This window comes from Manacus candei, unplaced genomic scaffold, assembly GCF_025592945.1.
Source record: "Manacus candei isolate 608988 ecotype Guabito, Panama unplaced genomic scaffold, ASM2559294v1 h1tg000008l, whole genome shotgun sequence".
NCBI classification, from domain to species: Eukaryota; Metazoa; Chordata; class Aves; order Passeriformes; family Pipridae; genus Manacus; species Manacus candei.
The window spans coordinates 5515266-5529212 of record NW_026138056.1 but is presented as its reverse complement, the minus strand read 5'-3'; the positions used below and the strand labels follow the sequence as shown (position 1 = coordinate 5529212).

Here is a 13947-nt window from a genome sequence, read left to right as displayed (position 1 = left end):
TAACACAATGATATTTTGGTTGTTGCTAAGTAGTGCTTACCCTAAATCAAGGACTTTCCAGTGTCTCATGCTCTGCCAGTGAGGAGGTACACAAGGAGCTGTCGGGGAGCATCACCACGACAGCTGACCCAAACTAACTATAGAGATATTCCACACCATAGGGCATCATGCCCAGTGTATAAACTGTGGGGAGTTGGCTGGAAGGGACCAATGGCTGCTGACAAGCTGAGCATTGGTCAGCGGGTGGTAAGCAATGGTATTGTGTGTGTGTCACTTGTGTTTCTTGGGGTTTATTTTTCTTCTTTTTTCAGTATAATTAGTAGTAATAGTAATTTATTTTCTTGAAATTATTAAACTGTTCTTACATCAACCCATAAGTTTTGTGGGTTTTCTTACTTTTTTTTTTTTCCTGATTTCCCTCCCCATCCCACTGAGGGAGGAGAGTGAGCAGCTGCATGGTACTTAATTGCCATCTGAGCTTAAACCACAACACTCATCTCTCATAAAAACTGAACAAATAGTCTTTCTAGGCAACTGGCTGTCTGTATTGACTTAATAATTAATAAATACTGTAGTTCGTGGTTTAAAAAATATGTAGGTATCTAAATTCCATTAAAACTAGACTTTTATATTATGGGATTTAGTACTGTCAGTCTTACATGGGTGATGGACAGCATGCAGAACCTGTACAATCTCTTCTACTAAAATATTGGCATAAAATTTGTTTTTCCCCACTGAATCCCCACTCACCACTCTACAACTAGTCTAGCTAAATGTCTAAACTAAATTTGCACTACATTTGCTGTAATGGACATCACAGGCTTAGACAATGTTGAGTTTAACATATATATCCCCTCAATGAAAAGTTATTCTGATTCTTCTGCAGTGCTATGGCTGGTTGTTTCATCCTATAAAAACCTTGCTATACTATATTCCACTGTTGTTCTTGAAATACGAGTTTATTTCTGAACCTTCTTCTCTTGATGCTTGTACAGACACCATACGAGTAAAACCTGACAACTTCTGTGATAACAGAATGAACTGCTTCTGAGACATTTAAAGGTATTATTTTTACTCAGAATTCAGGCACAATTATAATCCTTGAGCTGGCACACAAAAATATGATTAAAATGAAGATGTTCTGCAAGACAATGCCTACTCTTCCTGGAATAAAGATTTGCTTTTAAACATACATTTTCAGACTGAGATAAGTTTACAGATGACATCCATTCTTAGATTCAACTACAACAGTCCAATGTAATTGCTGAAGACAGTAAACACTTCAGTTTACAAATTTCAGAAAAAAAACGTGAGAAAAGAAGGGCTCTGGTTTGAGGTAGAATGTTGAAATATAGATTTCACTAAGCAAAAAAGGAAGCATACGATACACATAGAATGGAGGTGACTGAAGATCTTATAAATTTGCAGCTAAACCAGTTGTCTGGAAAGCACCTTGCACATCTCCCTGGTCAGTGAGAAATGGATGTGTTGTTAGGGAAGAAAGAGCTGCTTTGCCTGGGACGCAACTTCTTGAGCACTCTGTAATGCAGATAACTCCCAGATTTGATTTTGGAAAGCAAAAGCATTGGAGAGGACATAGTGACTTTTCCAGGATTAAAATGAAATGTTTACTCTGCTATGAGTTCTGCTCAACAGCAGAAGCTTCTTATAATAAACTTACTAGCTTTTTAATGCCATTTTGATTAAATGAAGTAACATTTTTGAAATTAAGATTGTCAAAATTATCAAGATAATTAATGGTCAGGAAATCATCAGAATATGTTTCATAACATGATGTTTCAAATTTCCCATATTTTCAAAATATTTGTTTTCAAGGCAGTTTCTCATGAAATGGTGACTCAAAACAGGTGAAAAGAGCCCATAAGATACAGACTCCAGGCAAGAGCTGGACCAGTAAGTCATGGTATTTGAAAGACCTGCATGCATCTGACACACACCTTTGAAATAGAAATATGAAACTCTGTAAGAAATCTTTTAATCTTTTTCCCCTTCATAAGTAAAAACAACATCTTTATTTCCAGAGGGCTAATAAATCCAACAAGAAATACAGCAGCCTTTACCAACGTAATACTTTTCAAAACCATCATAACCTTAAAAGCATACTCAGAAGTGCATAAAAGACATGAAGTCTCACTAGGTATACAGGAAAGAGTAATTATTCATTCCTATGAAAGTTCAGTTGCAGTCTTCAGTCTGAGCTTTCAATAAATGGTGAAACATAATTTATTTGTACTGGGTATTGCTGCTTCCTAATATAACCCAAAACCTCGGGGACATGCTGGTAGTAATGCAAACACAGGATGGTCTTTTAAGCCAAGAAATCATTTCAAAATTTATCTAAAGTAGAAAGTTATTATGATTCCATAATGGTGGCATGCATTTGTTTGACATTCACCATGGCATACCGGGGACAGAGAATTATCTGAATTTCGTTCCCATGATCTAACGGAGAAGCTATCTAGGCAACTTGGTGCTTTAAATTTATTCTCCCTTTTTCTTCATATAACCATTTGGTAAATAAAGCACTCAAACTAAACACAGTAAACAAATGCAAAGATTCATACAAAGTCTTTGGAAGGATTTTAAGGTATCTATTTAAACTCCATTGGTTCTATTATTTGATGTATAAGAAAAGTATCCAAAAATAACCTTAAATGCTCGTTTTTGGTATTCTAACAAACATTGTCTACAAACTTAATTAGTGAGTAGTTTAATTATTCTAAGTCGCATTTCTCATGGACAAAATTATTGTTCTGGAAGAATAAGCATTTAGGTAGATCCATTTCCAGAAATCAAGACCGAGGTAGTATGGTAGTCAGCAGAAAATAAAAAATTGATGTACATAACTACAATGAAGAGAAAAAGAAACAAGAGTAATTTTAAACAGAAGAGAAGATACTGTAACAGAGTGTATACTTACAGAGTATTACAATGAGGAATAATTGCACTAATTTATTGGAAGTGAAGTTTAAAATTAACATTGTGGAAAACAATCCTGCTGGTGGTAATGTCATTTTTAAAGATGTTTAAAACGAGTACTAGGAAAAAACTATAGCATGCATACTAAGGAATGCAAATCTCTATTACCATGTGATCTAATTTTCAATTGCCTGTCTCACAGATTCTATAATGAAAAGTTGTTACCTAATCTAATAATCAGAATTTTATTCCATCAGAAGTACAAACTTAATAATGAAATTGTATTACTGCATAAATACTGCTACATTTCAAAATCAGATTCTGTGTTATATGGAAATATCATCAGTGAAACCAGCCTGATAACCTAGCTCTTCATGGCTAAGGAAGATCAGCCCAGCTCACTCTTTCTGTACTTATTCTTTTCCTTTCTATATAAAATCTGATTTAAAAAAGAAACTATCCGGGAGGTATCCAATGTTAGTTCCACATACTGAGGTTGTGGCTAACCAGCAATCTTTCATTAAGCTAAATAAGGGCTACTAAAAACAAAATTTTATTAGTGCTAGGCGATACTCATAAGGCTCTTAAGAAACAAAAACCTTCAGTTGGCAAAACATTCTTAAACACCTTTATCAATACACCAACATAATCTGGAGAATGCTGTAGCATTTTGTAGCCATCCTGAAAAAGAAGGTATATGAACTCTAAAGGAGAAAAGGGCTGGAAAAAATAACAAACCAAAGAAGTTAAACATTCCAGGACTTATCCTAAGTACTGTCTATCAGTTGATTTTGAATTACATAAGTTCAGGATAATACCAGAATATTTTGAAATGAGCCTGAAATTCTACATGCCTGCTTTTCGTTTGCAGATGGCCCAAATAAAACTGCTTCTAGATGTAAAAGGATAGTTGTTCTTCATTTCCAAAATGAAACTACAACTCTATAAGGTTTAAGAGGTGATAGTTTGTATCACACCTCTAATTTAAACATTTTTCAAGTGTTTATGCTACCAAAATGAAAATATTTTCAGAGGCTTTAATACAGCAGGGTGAAAAGAAAAGCTAAAACCAGAAAATGATCTTTTGATTCAGAAGCTGGCATTTGAAAATACTGACACAAACTAACCTACAGAATTTGAAGACAAAGGTACCACCCCCCTCACCCATTTCTGAAACTGTCAGGAGTTAGATTATTAACTACTAATATAGACCATACATTTTTTAAACAAAAAGTATAGAATTAAGTTAGAACATTTCTGAGGTGGAAATTATGGATTTGTAGAATCAACTAATTTTCCTGCAGGATGAAAGCAAGTGATGGAATAATCACTAAAAGAACATATGAAAATTTCCCATGCTTTATCATAGCAAAAATAACCAACTATATATACACCAAAATAATTGCAAGGGTTTTTTTCTTTCTGCTATTGTAATTTTTTTACTTTCCTCCTTGTATTCTCTTTTTACTCAGCCTAGAAATTAACACAGCAAGAGTGCACAATTACCTTACACAAATGTCATTTACATGAAGGCAGTATATAGAATAGAACTATTTAATTTTGAAGGGACTTACAGTGACTGTCAACTCCTTGAGCAATTTAGGGCTGACTAAAAGTTAAAGCATGTTGTTAAGGAAACTGTCTAAATGCCTCTGACAGGCTAACGGGCTTGGGCACAATCAACTGTCCAGGGAGCCTGTTCCAGAGTTTGACCATCCCCCTGGTAATGAAATGCTTCCTAAGATTCAATCTGAACTTTTTCTAATGGGCATAGTTCTGAATTATACCCAAGCATCCTGTCACTGGATCTCAGGGAGAAGAGATCACCACCTTGCGCTCCACTTCCCCTCCTCAGAAAGCTGTAGAGTGACAAGATCAACCCTCGGCTTCCTTTTCTTTAAACTAGACAAACCCAGAGTTCTCAGCTGCTCTTCATAGGGCATTCCTTCCAGTCCTTTCACCAGTTTTGTTGTCTTCCTCAAGTACCCAAACATCTGTCTTCAGCTGTGGGGCCCAGAGCTACAAAGAGTAGTCGAGGCCTCCCCAACACTTCTGTTGACCAGTTGGTCATGCTATGCTGGTGCATCCCAGGATTGGGTTTGCCCTCTTGGCTGCCAGAGCACCCTGCTGGCTCCTTTTGAGCCTGCTGCCAAACAACACCCCCAGATATGCCTTTTTGCAGGGCTGCTCTCCAGACACTCCTCTTCTAGCTTTTACTTGTGCCTGGCATTACTCCATCCTAGGTACAGAAACTTGTTAAATTTCATCCCACTAATCACAGCCCAGTGCTGCAATCTGTCCAGATCCCACTGCAAGGCAGCTTGTCCCAAACAACACCTCCCACTGTGGTATTGTTGGTATCAAACTTGCTAATGTTGCACTCAACTCCTACATCCAGATCACTCATAAATATATCAAACAGAATTGGCCATAGAATTGACCCCTGAGGAGCACCGCTGGTAACCTGTTGCCAGCCAGATGTGGTCCCATTCACCACAACCCTTTGAGCCCTGCCCTTCAGGCAATTCTTCACCCAAGCACATCTTGAACCCACTCACCCCACAGCTGAACAACTTGTCCAGAAGGATCCTGGGAAGGACAATAGCAAAAGCCTTCCTAAAATCCAGGAAAAATACATCCACCACCTTCCCTTCATCCACTGGGCAGGTGACCTTATCATAGAAGGATATCAAACAAGTTAAACAGGACTTTCCCTTTGTGAATCTGTGTTGACTGTGCCTGATGAATGCATTGACCTTTGAATGCCTTTCAGTAGTACACAGTATAATCTTCTTCACAGTTTTTTCAGGAACTGAGGTTAGAATAACAGGACTGTAGGTTCCTGGGTATTCCTTCACACCCTTTTTATAAATTAGAATAACACTGGCCAGCTTCCAGTCAGCAAGGACCTCCCCAGACTCCCATGACCTTTGCTAGATAATCAAAAGGGATCCTGCCATAACATCCACTAGCCCCTTCAGTACTCTATGGTTTAATTTATTTAAACTGGGGGAGACATTACAGTTCCATCAAAATAAAAACACAGATTATATTTAAAGGAAAAATCAAACACTTTAGTATATTCGAAAACCCTTAAAGGTGTATTTGCAGATGGTTCCCATAAGAGGAGCCACTAGCAAATGAGGAGATAGAATTCAGAACAATCTTGATAAATAAAACCATTTTGGGAAAAAATGGACAAACATAAACTTTCACTACACTGTAAAAATACTCACCTACAAAAATACAGGATTGAAAACAGTGGTCTGTTCTGCAGAAAAGGAATTGTGGGTTTCATTGAATCACAAGTAAAGTGTGAGTCAATATTACCATTGCAAAAAGTACCATACAATAATGCAGGGAGTTTGACTTGGAGACACTTGGGTAATTGTTATGTTTCAGTATATGCTAGCAAATTCTCAGCTGAAATACTGCCTTGCTTTGGACACTGAACTTCAAGAAATATCTGGAACTCTTGGAGAAAACAGAATTATACCAACAATTATAAGACTAATCTCCTTTCTGAAAAACATGATGCACGAAGAAAGTTTGAAGGGATTGAGGCTGTGTAAAAAGAGAATGAGAGAAGAGCACATATGACAGATATGACTGCAGCCTTCAAATACATAAGAGGTAACCATAAAAACTAACGGAAAGCTTTTCTTCATTTCCACATCAGGCTGAAAGATGCAGACAGGGTATTTTGACTAATGGGGAAAAAATTTCCTAATGATAAGCATCAGAAAAGACTTTAGCTGTAAAATGATGTTATTAATAGTTGATCTGAGTCTGGATAGGGAAGCAGAAAACTCCAGTCTTCCAGTCTACACTTTTGAACTTCTTAGTGAGTAAAAAGAGTTGCATAAACACTAACAACCATGTCTAAAATGAAGGGCTGATAAAACTTTGCAGATGCTAGGGGCAAAGTGCTGTCATTTTTCCAGCTATGGCTTAGCACACAGCTGCAGTCAGTTTTGCAAAGCACTATTCATATAGCTGGGGAACAGGAAATACAGTGGAGCTGTGGCACCAAATAGTTACAAGGAGAAGTGCTACCAAAGTACTTTCTGGATTGGGAATTCTGTTTTCTCCTCACCCACACAGTACCATCTATGTTCTGGTACCATTTAATGACAATAATTGATCTTACTGCCTGATCTACCAAATGCCTTGGCCTTTTCTATCCCCTACATTCACAACGGTCTTTATACATTCTTTAGCTTCTCCTTCAGTACCTTGGGAGTCCGGCATCTATAATGCCAGAACCACATGCCCCTCCTTATTAGCTTCACCTGAAGCTCATAAGCTATAGCCATACCAAAAAATTAAATGGTGCCAGTTCACTCTGCAAACACATTCTGGCACTGAGATTCAACAGCCAAATTTTTCATGTTGTTAAACAGTTAAAAAAAACTCAAAACAACTTTGGTCAGCTAACCTTCTCTCCCAAACAACTCAGGCAAAATTTGGGCCAAATAACATCCCCAAAAGGCAATGTCATACCCCACTCTGTGCCCAGGAAGCAAAAAGAGCTAATGGTGAGGGTGTGGGCATCTCATTTCAACTGGTCTCAGTGTCAGAGAGCAATCTGAGGCACATTTAATGTACTCCTACAGCTATACCCATTGTCCTGTGAGGCCCCACGTAAGAAAATCTTTATTAATGGTAGCTAGAATATAAACTGTTGCGCTCGACAACTGTGAATAAACAGACACAAATAGCACATTTTATCCTGAAGAGTGGACTCTTCAAGATGAAATAATTATTTTAATTCCCACTGCAGACCCTAGTTCCCACCATAAAAGGAGGAAAAATTCACTGGTTGCATCTCTGTCTTGGACAGTTAGGAACTCTCTACTCATACAAATGGTGTCTAGATAATGCAATTACTCCAATCTAAGTAAAAATTACATCTTCATAGCCATAAGAATGCAAAACACATACAGGAAAACAACTCATCCAGTTCACTCAAAGAATGATAGACACTTAAAAAAAAAAGAAAAGAAAATGTAGGTTTGGATTGTGAAGGCCTGATTTGAACAACAAAGCCCAAGATATTCCAGTTAAAACTGGTGTTTCATGAACACAATTATGCCTTTTATTTTAAGAAATTAAGGAAGTCGAAGGTGAAATGGTAATGCTTACTCCAAGTTTCCTTAGGATTTTGTTACTTTAAGTCAAATGCTTTACTTCACATAAGGTTTCTTGTGTTGAATTGTAGTACAACTGTTTACTCAAGTGGCAGCAGCATACTTTGTGAAAAATTAAATGGACATTTATCAAAGGTGAGTTGACAGGTTTAAATGTTAAGTGTAAACACTGTAAGACAAGTACAAATAGTTTCTACCTGGAGGTTACATATCTAAATCACTGGATAGATATTTTAATTAACTTCTGCACAATGAAGAATGTTTGCTTTCTGAATTATTGAACAACATTTCCTGAGAGAGGAAGATACAAAATGTCATGCAATATATTTTTAAGTAGAGCTAACACATAAATGAAAACTTGAAAATCCTTCTTCCTATACAGCACAGGCAAGAAAGGGATGAATACTGTTTAGAAACAGAAATGTTAGAGTCAAGATTTAAAGTTAAAATAAATTAAAAACTTGAGAGAGTTATGCCAGAGAGAGGCATAATACATGGATAGAGGGGGTTTCATTACTATATCTCATTTTACTCTTAGCCCACTGGATTATGATCTAATAACACAAAGATGTAGCTATCTCAGGTTCTGAGATGATTTTGAGAAAGCCTAAAAAATAAAGATATGCAATAGTCAGTGGTAAACTTAAAGAAACTGCATCTCTGGTGGGGACAAAATAGTTATATATATATGTGTATATATATATATATATATATATCATAGTTACATATTCATTTCTATTGTTTCTTAAACCCATCTAGTCTTCTTGCCCTACTGACAGTAACTCCTGAGGTAAAAAGTTGGATAATAGAAGCAAGCTGCAAACCCACAGGAGCACACTGTTAAGTGCCTTCTCATCAACCCTTCACCTTTCAAACCACTGAAGCATTTGGATGTTTAAAATGCTAATAAAAACTAAAATGTTTTACTCACAGTTAAAACCAGGTTCAATAGTTTTTCCAGCTTCAAGACTGTTTATTGTAATCTGAAAGATGATGTGCAGCAGCAGAAATGATAGACTGGTGAAGCACAGAGATTTTAATAATCGTCCTGTATGCCCTAAAAGACAAAGTATACATACATATAATTGGTGAATTTCCAAACTTAAAGGTTTTCAGTTTAAAACCAGTAAAAACATCTTGATCAAGCATATTTCTACAAGTCAGTTCTACATTAATCATGATTGTCCCTCATGGTCAAAATTATAGCAAAAGTCATACTTAAATTATAGTGGTTTTGAGTATACTTTACTCACAAACAGCAATGACTGCTATTACCAATAGTGTCTTTGAGTACACTTTAATCACAAACAGCAATGACTGCTGTTACCAATATTTTGTGGGTTTTTTTTTTTTAATTAAAAAAAGGAAGTTTCTCAAGTGTCCAGACAGCAATTTTAGATCAATAATATTAACAACATCATAATGTTTATCACCACATTACCTGGTACGAAGACAAAATATGAATGATACTTCTACTTTTGAGAAAATAAAACCTGTTAATCTAATTACACTTTACAAAACAAATTACATGGGAGGGGGATTAACAACACAAAAACCTCAGTTTGGCTCAGGAGTATAGACATATTTTCACTGAATGCTTTGCTTTGTGCCGACTGCCCTCTTTATCTTCCTTTAGAAGTTTTGAAAATAATTTTCAGTATACACTAAAGAATCCTGTGCCAGCCACATTTGGTCATAGTTTCTCTATGATTTGTTGGATATATATTCAAAAGCTAATAGAAAATGTTTGATGAAGATTTAGAAATGCCTTATAAATCCTCTAGGAAACACTCGGCTTAATCACAGGCAGCCAAACTTGCAAGGTATGAATAAATAAATTATTAGTATGTCAGGAAATATGCATCTTCAAGACAAAGTTAAATTCCTGATAAAAGACAACATTAAATATCACCCTACCTAACCTATCTGCAGTAAAAGTCTATCTCCAAAGTATTTTATACTAGATTTTACAGCACCTACTTCGTACATTGAAGGGTAATTTTTTAATTTATGGATTAAAAAACAGCAGTGTTGGAATTCTTACCCAAGGCTATAAGTAAAGCTATGGTTTTGGAGGGCAAAACTAGCAGAGTATACCTGTGAAATGTCCACTCTAAATGAAACCTGTTTTCTTCATACTTATTTTGCAAGTGTCTGATATGAGCAACTACTAGAAAGAACATGATGGTTCACATTCTGTATCTAGCCAATAAATCAGCTTCTTGCTTTATATTTGTTATAGTTCAAGCATGTCTTCAATGGCCTGAAGGGTAGTTTATAAAGCAAAGAATCAGATAAACACAATTCAACAATTTCAGAAAGTTGTAGACTATCTCATTCCATCAGACTCAAAACTTTTATTATATGATCACTATCTTGACTGCAAATTTTGAATACCAAATACCTTTAATAAACTTCCCTTTTTTAATAGAGTAAACAGATCAAACAAAATTAAAAATGGTAAGAATGAGTCCATGAATTTGTGCAATCTGAAAAGGAAGATACATTCAGTAGATATGTGCCTTGTATGACCTATTCACTAGTCACCAGAGTCCACACAGAAAGAAGATAACCTGGGTGGCAGAGCATTACACTAAAAAGACTGGATATTAAATTCTTTGGGTCATTTTTTGTTCTTTTTCTGCAGAAGCTGGCTTAGTGTCCTGGATTAGGACAATTTCTAAGTCCTGTAAAAGCATAAATAACTAAACAGGTCATATAAAAAATATTAGAAGAATGAATATATGACAAACAACATGCTATTAAATAATATGTCAGATGTAATGTCATATCTAATGCAATCCAAGGACTGCTATATTTTACGATTTTTTGCAAATTTCAATATTTGATGGTTTGCTCCTTCATTACTAGATCCCATGCTCATGGTATTACAAGAGATGTACGTTCAGAACACAAGTGAACTAAAAAACTACCTATCTCAAAGCTGAGGACAAACAGTTTGAGAACACAAATTTCATGGTCTTAACATCTGTGTCAAAAATGTACAGATCTTAAAGTCAGTTTGGCGATTTATGAAGTTCTGAGTCACAAACTCTCCTCAGTGCTCAGGAGTTAACAATTTGATAGATATAAAGCACTGAATTTTTCATACAGAAGTGGATTTGAATTTTTTGATAGAATTCCCTGAGTCAGTGTTCAAAGGAGAAAAACTACAACACAGTTAGTCAATGCACATTCAATTCCCAAACTTCATGTTTCCACATAAAGAAATAAAATATCTGAAAACCTTGGGTACATCTTTCAGTATTTCAATTGTCATACCTCCCCAAAATATATTTCAGTTTTAGACTTATTTTTTTTAAATTTGAAAACAAACACATTTGAATTTATATTGAACAAAGCATTTCTTTAAAAAAACCTTAACTTTTGCAATTGTACTCCTTTTAAGAAATGTAGGAAATGCTGAAAATGTATTTCTTGAAATACTGAAATGTTGAAGAAAGATCTCCTTCATAAAGTAGGGAAAATTTTAAAAGACTATAAATACTCATCATAATAAACAGTCTCTCAGTTTACTGGTAAATATGGTAGGGTAAACACACAGCTGGAAGGCAGCTAGTTATGTTCAGTGCAGTTTACAGCATTCTACAAGGGCTATTCTCTTCATGGCTATCAGTGGGACAAGATCACCACCAGATCCTACTGACCAAGAGCCCTTTACCTGCCCCACATTCATCTGTGCCAGCAGAAAGTAGACACATAAAGTATCTGAAGAAAAGTAAGAAATACTAAGTTTTGGAGAGTTATCAGCAACCTGGGAGAAATGGGAGTGATAAATTCGGTGAACTGGATACATAATTTATGCCAAGGAAGAAGTGACTGATTTGGATAAGAGATGAGTTTCAGGGTTTGGATAAAAGACTATATTTTTACTTACATTTTTCTTTTTCTTCTGTAAACTTAGTTCTAAATGACACAAATTAAAAATTACCTGTATGTATACAGAACTGAGAGAGTGAGAAAAGAGACAGCTAAAATTAAACTCCTGAAAAACAACAGAGCTTCTTATGATGAGGAAGAAAAATTTTTGTCATCCTTCTTTAATTTGTATTTATTCTAATTCAGTCACAATGTTAAATTCTTTTTGTAACTTACAAAATTTTAACTCATAATGTTACAATTTACTTGCTAAAACATACCTTAACTGTTCAGTTGCCCTAACATGAAAGCCCCTGGGGACATGAATGGAAGCTGACTGTCACATAGAGAAGGAAATACATATTGTTCAGAAACCTGTGCGGACAGAAAAGATGTGCAAGAGATGATTGCCCCAGCCAACATCAAAAGTCACAATATACTGATTCCTTAATTTCTGTCTTAGATGTATAGACTTGTCTATGCCCATTAAGACTAAAATAAGAAAAATCTAATGGCAAAACACCTCAGTTTGTAGCTTGAATGCTTGGTTCTGATTTTACTCCACCACTAGCTTCAGCAAAACGTGGAGGATGGAAAAGACAGAGCAGATTTGTCTCAGAACTGGCCTGAAGGACTAAGAAAAGTGGTTTTGCTTTCAGGTACCATTTCAGGTGTCATTCCTAATGGCACCAGTGGGACCAAAACCAGGCATGTGGCTTTAGAAATGTACTCATGTCTCAGAAACACACAAGGAGGTTGCTCCACTCTCTTTGTCCCTTCAGAAAACTCCTGGCAAAGAGCTTTCTCCCCTCTGATCAAGTCTGCAGAAAGCGAGACAGGATGCAAATGCTTCATTACCCTCTTTCTCTTCAGCTCAGGTGCAACATTAAACTGGTCTCAAGAGGGCTAAAAGCTTTTCACATGTGGCAGAGGAACCCATTTCTTATTTTTCAAAGGTAATCCAGCCAAGAGCCAGATTAGTAATGGCATGTACCCCCCAGCCACAGGCATGAAACCTCAGTACCACTAACTATTTTAATGTGTTCTTGTAGGACTGCTGTCTCCAACGCACACATCACCTCTTGACTGCCTACATCATGGTTGTACACAAAGGTGGACCCTGCTGCTCACATCACTTCCATCAATGAGGAAACATGAAAAACAGTACATTCATGATTGGACAAGCAGTCCTGTGATCTTTTCTGCTACTCCTTGCCCTAAAACAGCAAGAGTATGACGGAATTTAATTTTTTTGTGCACTTGGAACTTCCTCAGAGCTTTTACCAAAAGGATGTGCTAACAGGACATGGAATAACTGAATGGCCAATTGCCACTGAGACCTGCTTTAAAATCACATATATGAGCTCTTACAATATAATCTGACCATGAGCCTTGGTCTATTACAAAAATCACACCATACCAAATCTTCAGTTGCTTGTAAGGTGCATTTTCATTCCACACTACTTTTTTTCTCATTTGGATCTATTTATGATGCATAATTAAATTAACTTTGTCTCCAACAAAGTTAATAATACTGCTAACCATTTATCCTGATTTTTTAATAAGTAGTACCAAGCATCTATATGCAAAGGTGATAAATTCAAAGGGTCAGTATCCATTCTGTATATCATAATGATATCAGGAAAGGGAAACTTGATGAGGAAAATAATTTCTAAAAATTAACTGAAGACTGCTTAGTATTCCAACAGTGTAATTCCATCATCACCATCATATGTATGCTGAATGACTTCACCTAAAGATTTAAGTTTTTGGATGTATTATTCAAAGCTTTTATTACTTTGCACAGGAATTTTTTTAAAATGTAACCTTAAGGTTGTATTTTCTGACATAAGTTGGTTTGGGGACAATTCTAACATCTCTTTTAGCCTAATACTGTACTCTAAACAGTTGCAAGGCTCTTCTTCAATAGTTATGCTTGGGAATTTTTTTACACATCACTTTTTATTCAGATCACAGT

General features: G+C 36.0%; 1 protein-coding gene across 2 annotated transcripts in view; it reads right to left on the bottom strand.

Moving 5' to 3' along the window:
* Positions 1-13947, bottom strand: part of PIEZO2 (piezo type mechanosensitive ion channel component 2) — a 303485-nt gene that overhangs the window by 184739 nt on the left and 104799 nt on the right. For both annotated transcript variants that reach the window (XM_051772546.1, XM_051772540.1), the window contains exon 3: positions 9022-9147. In XM_051772546.1, coding sequence (XP_051628506.1) covers positions 9022-9147 — 126 coding nt within the window. The remainder of the gene's footprint in view (positions 1-9021; positions 9148-13947) is intronic.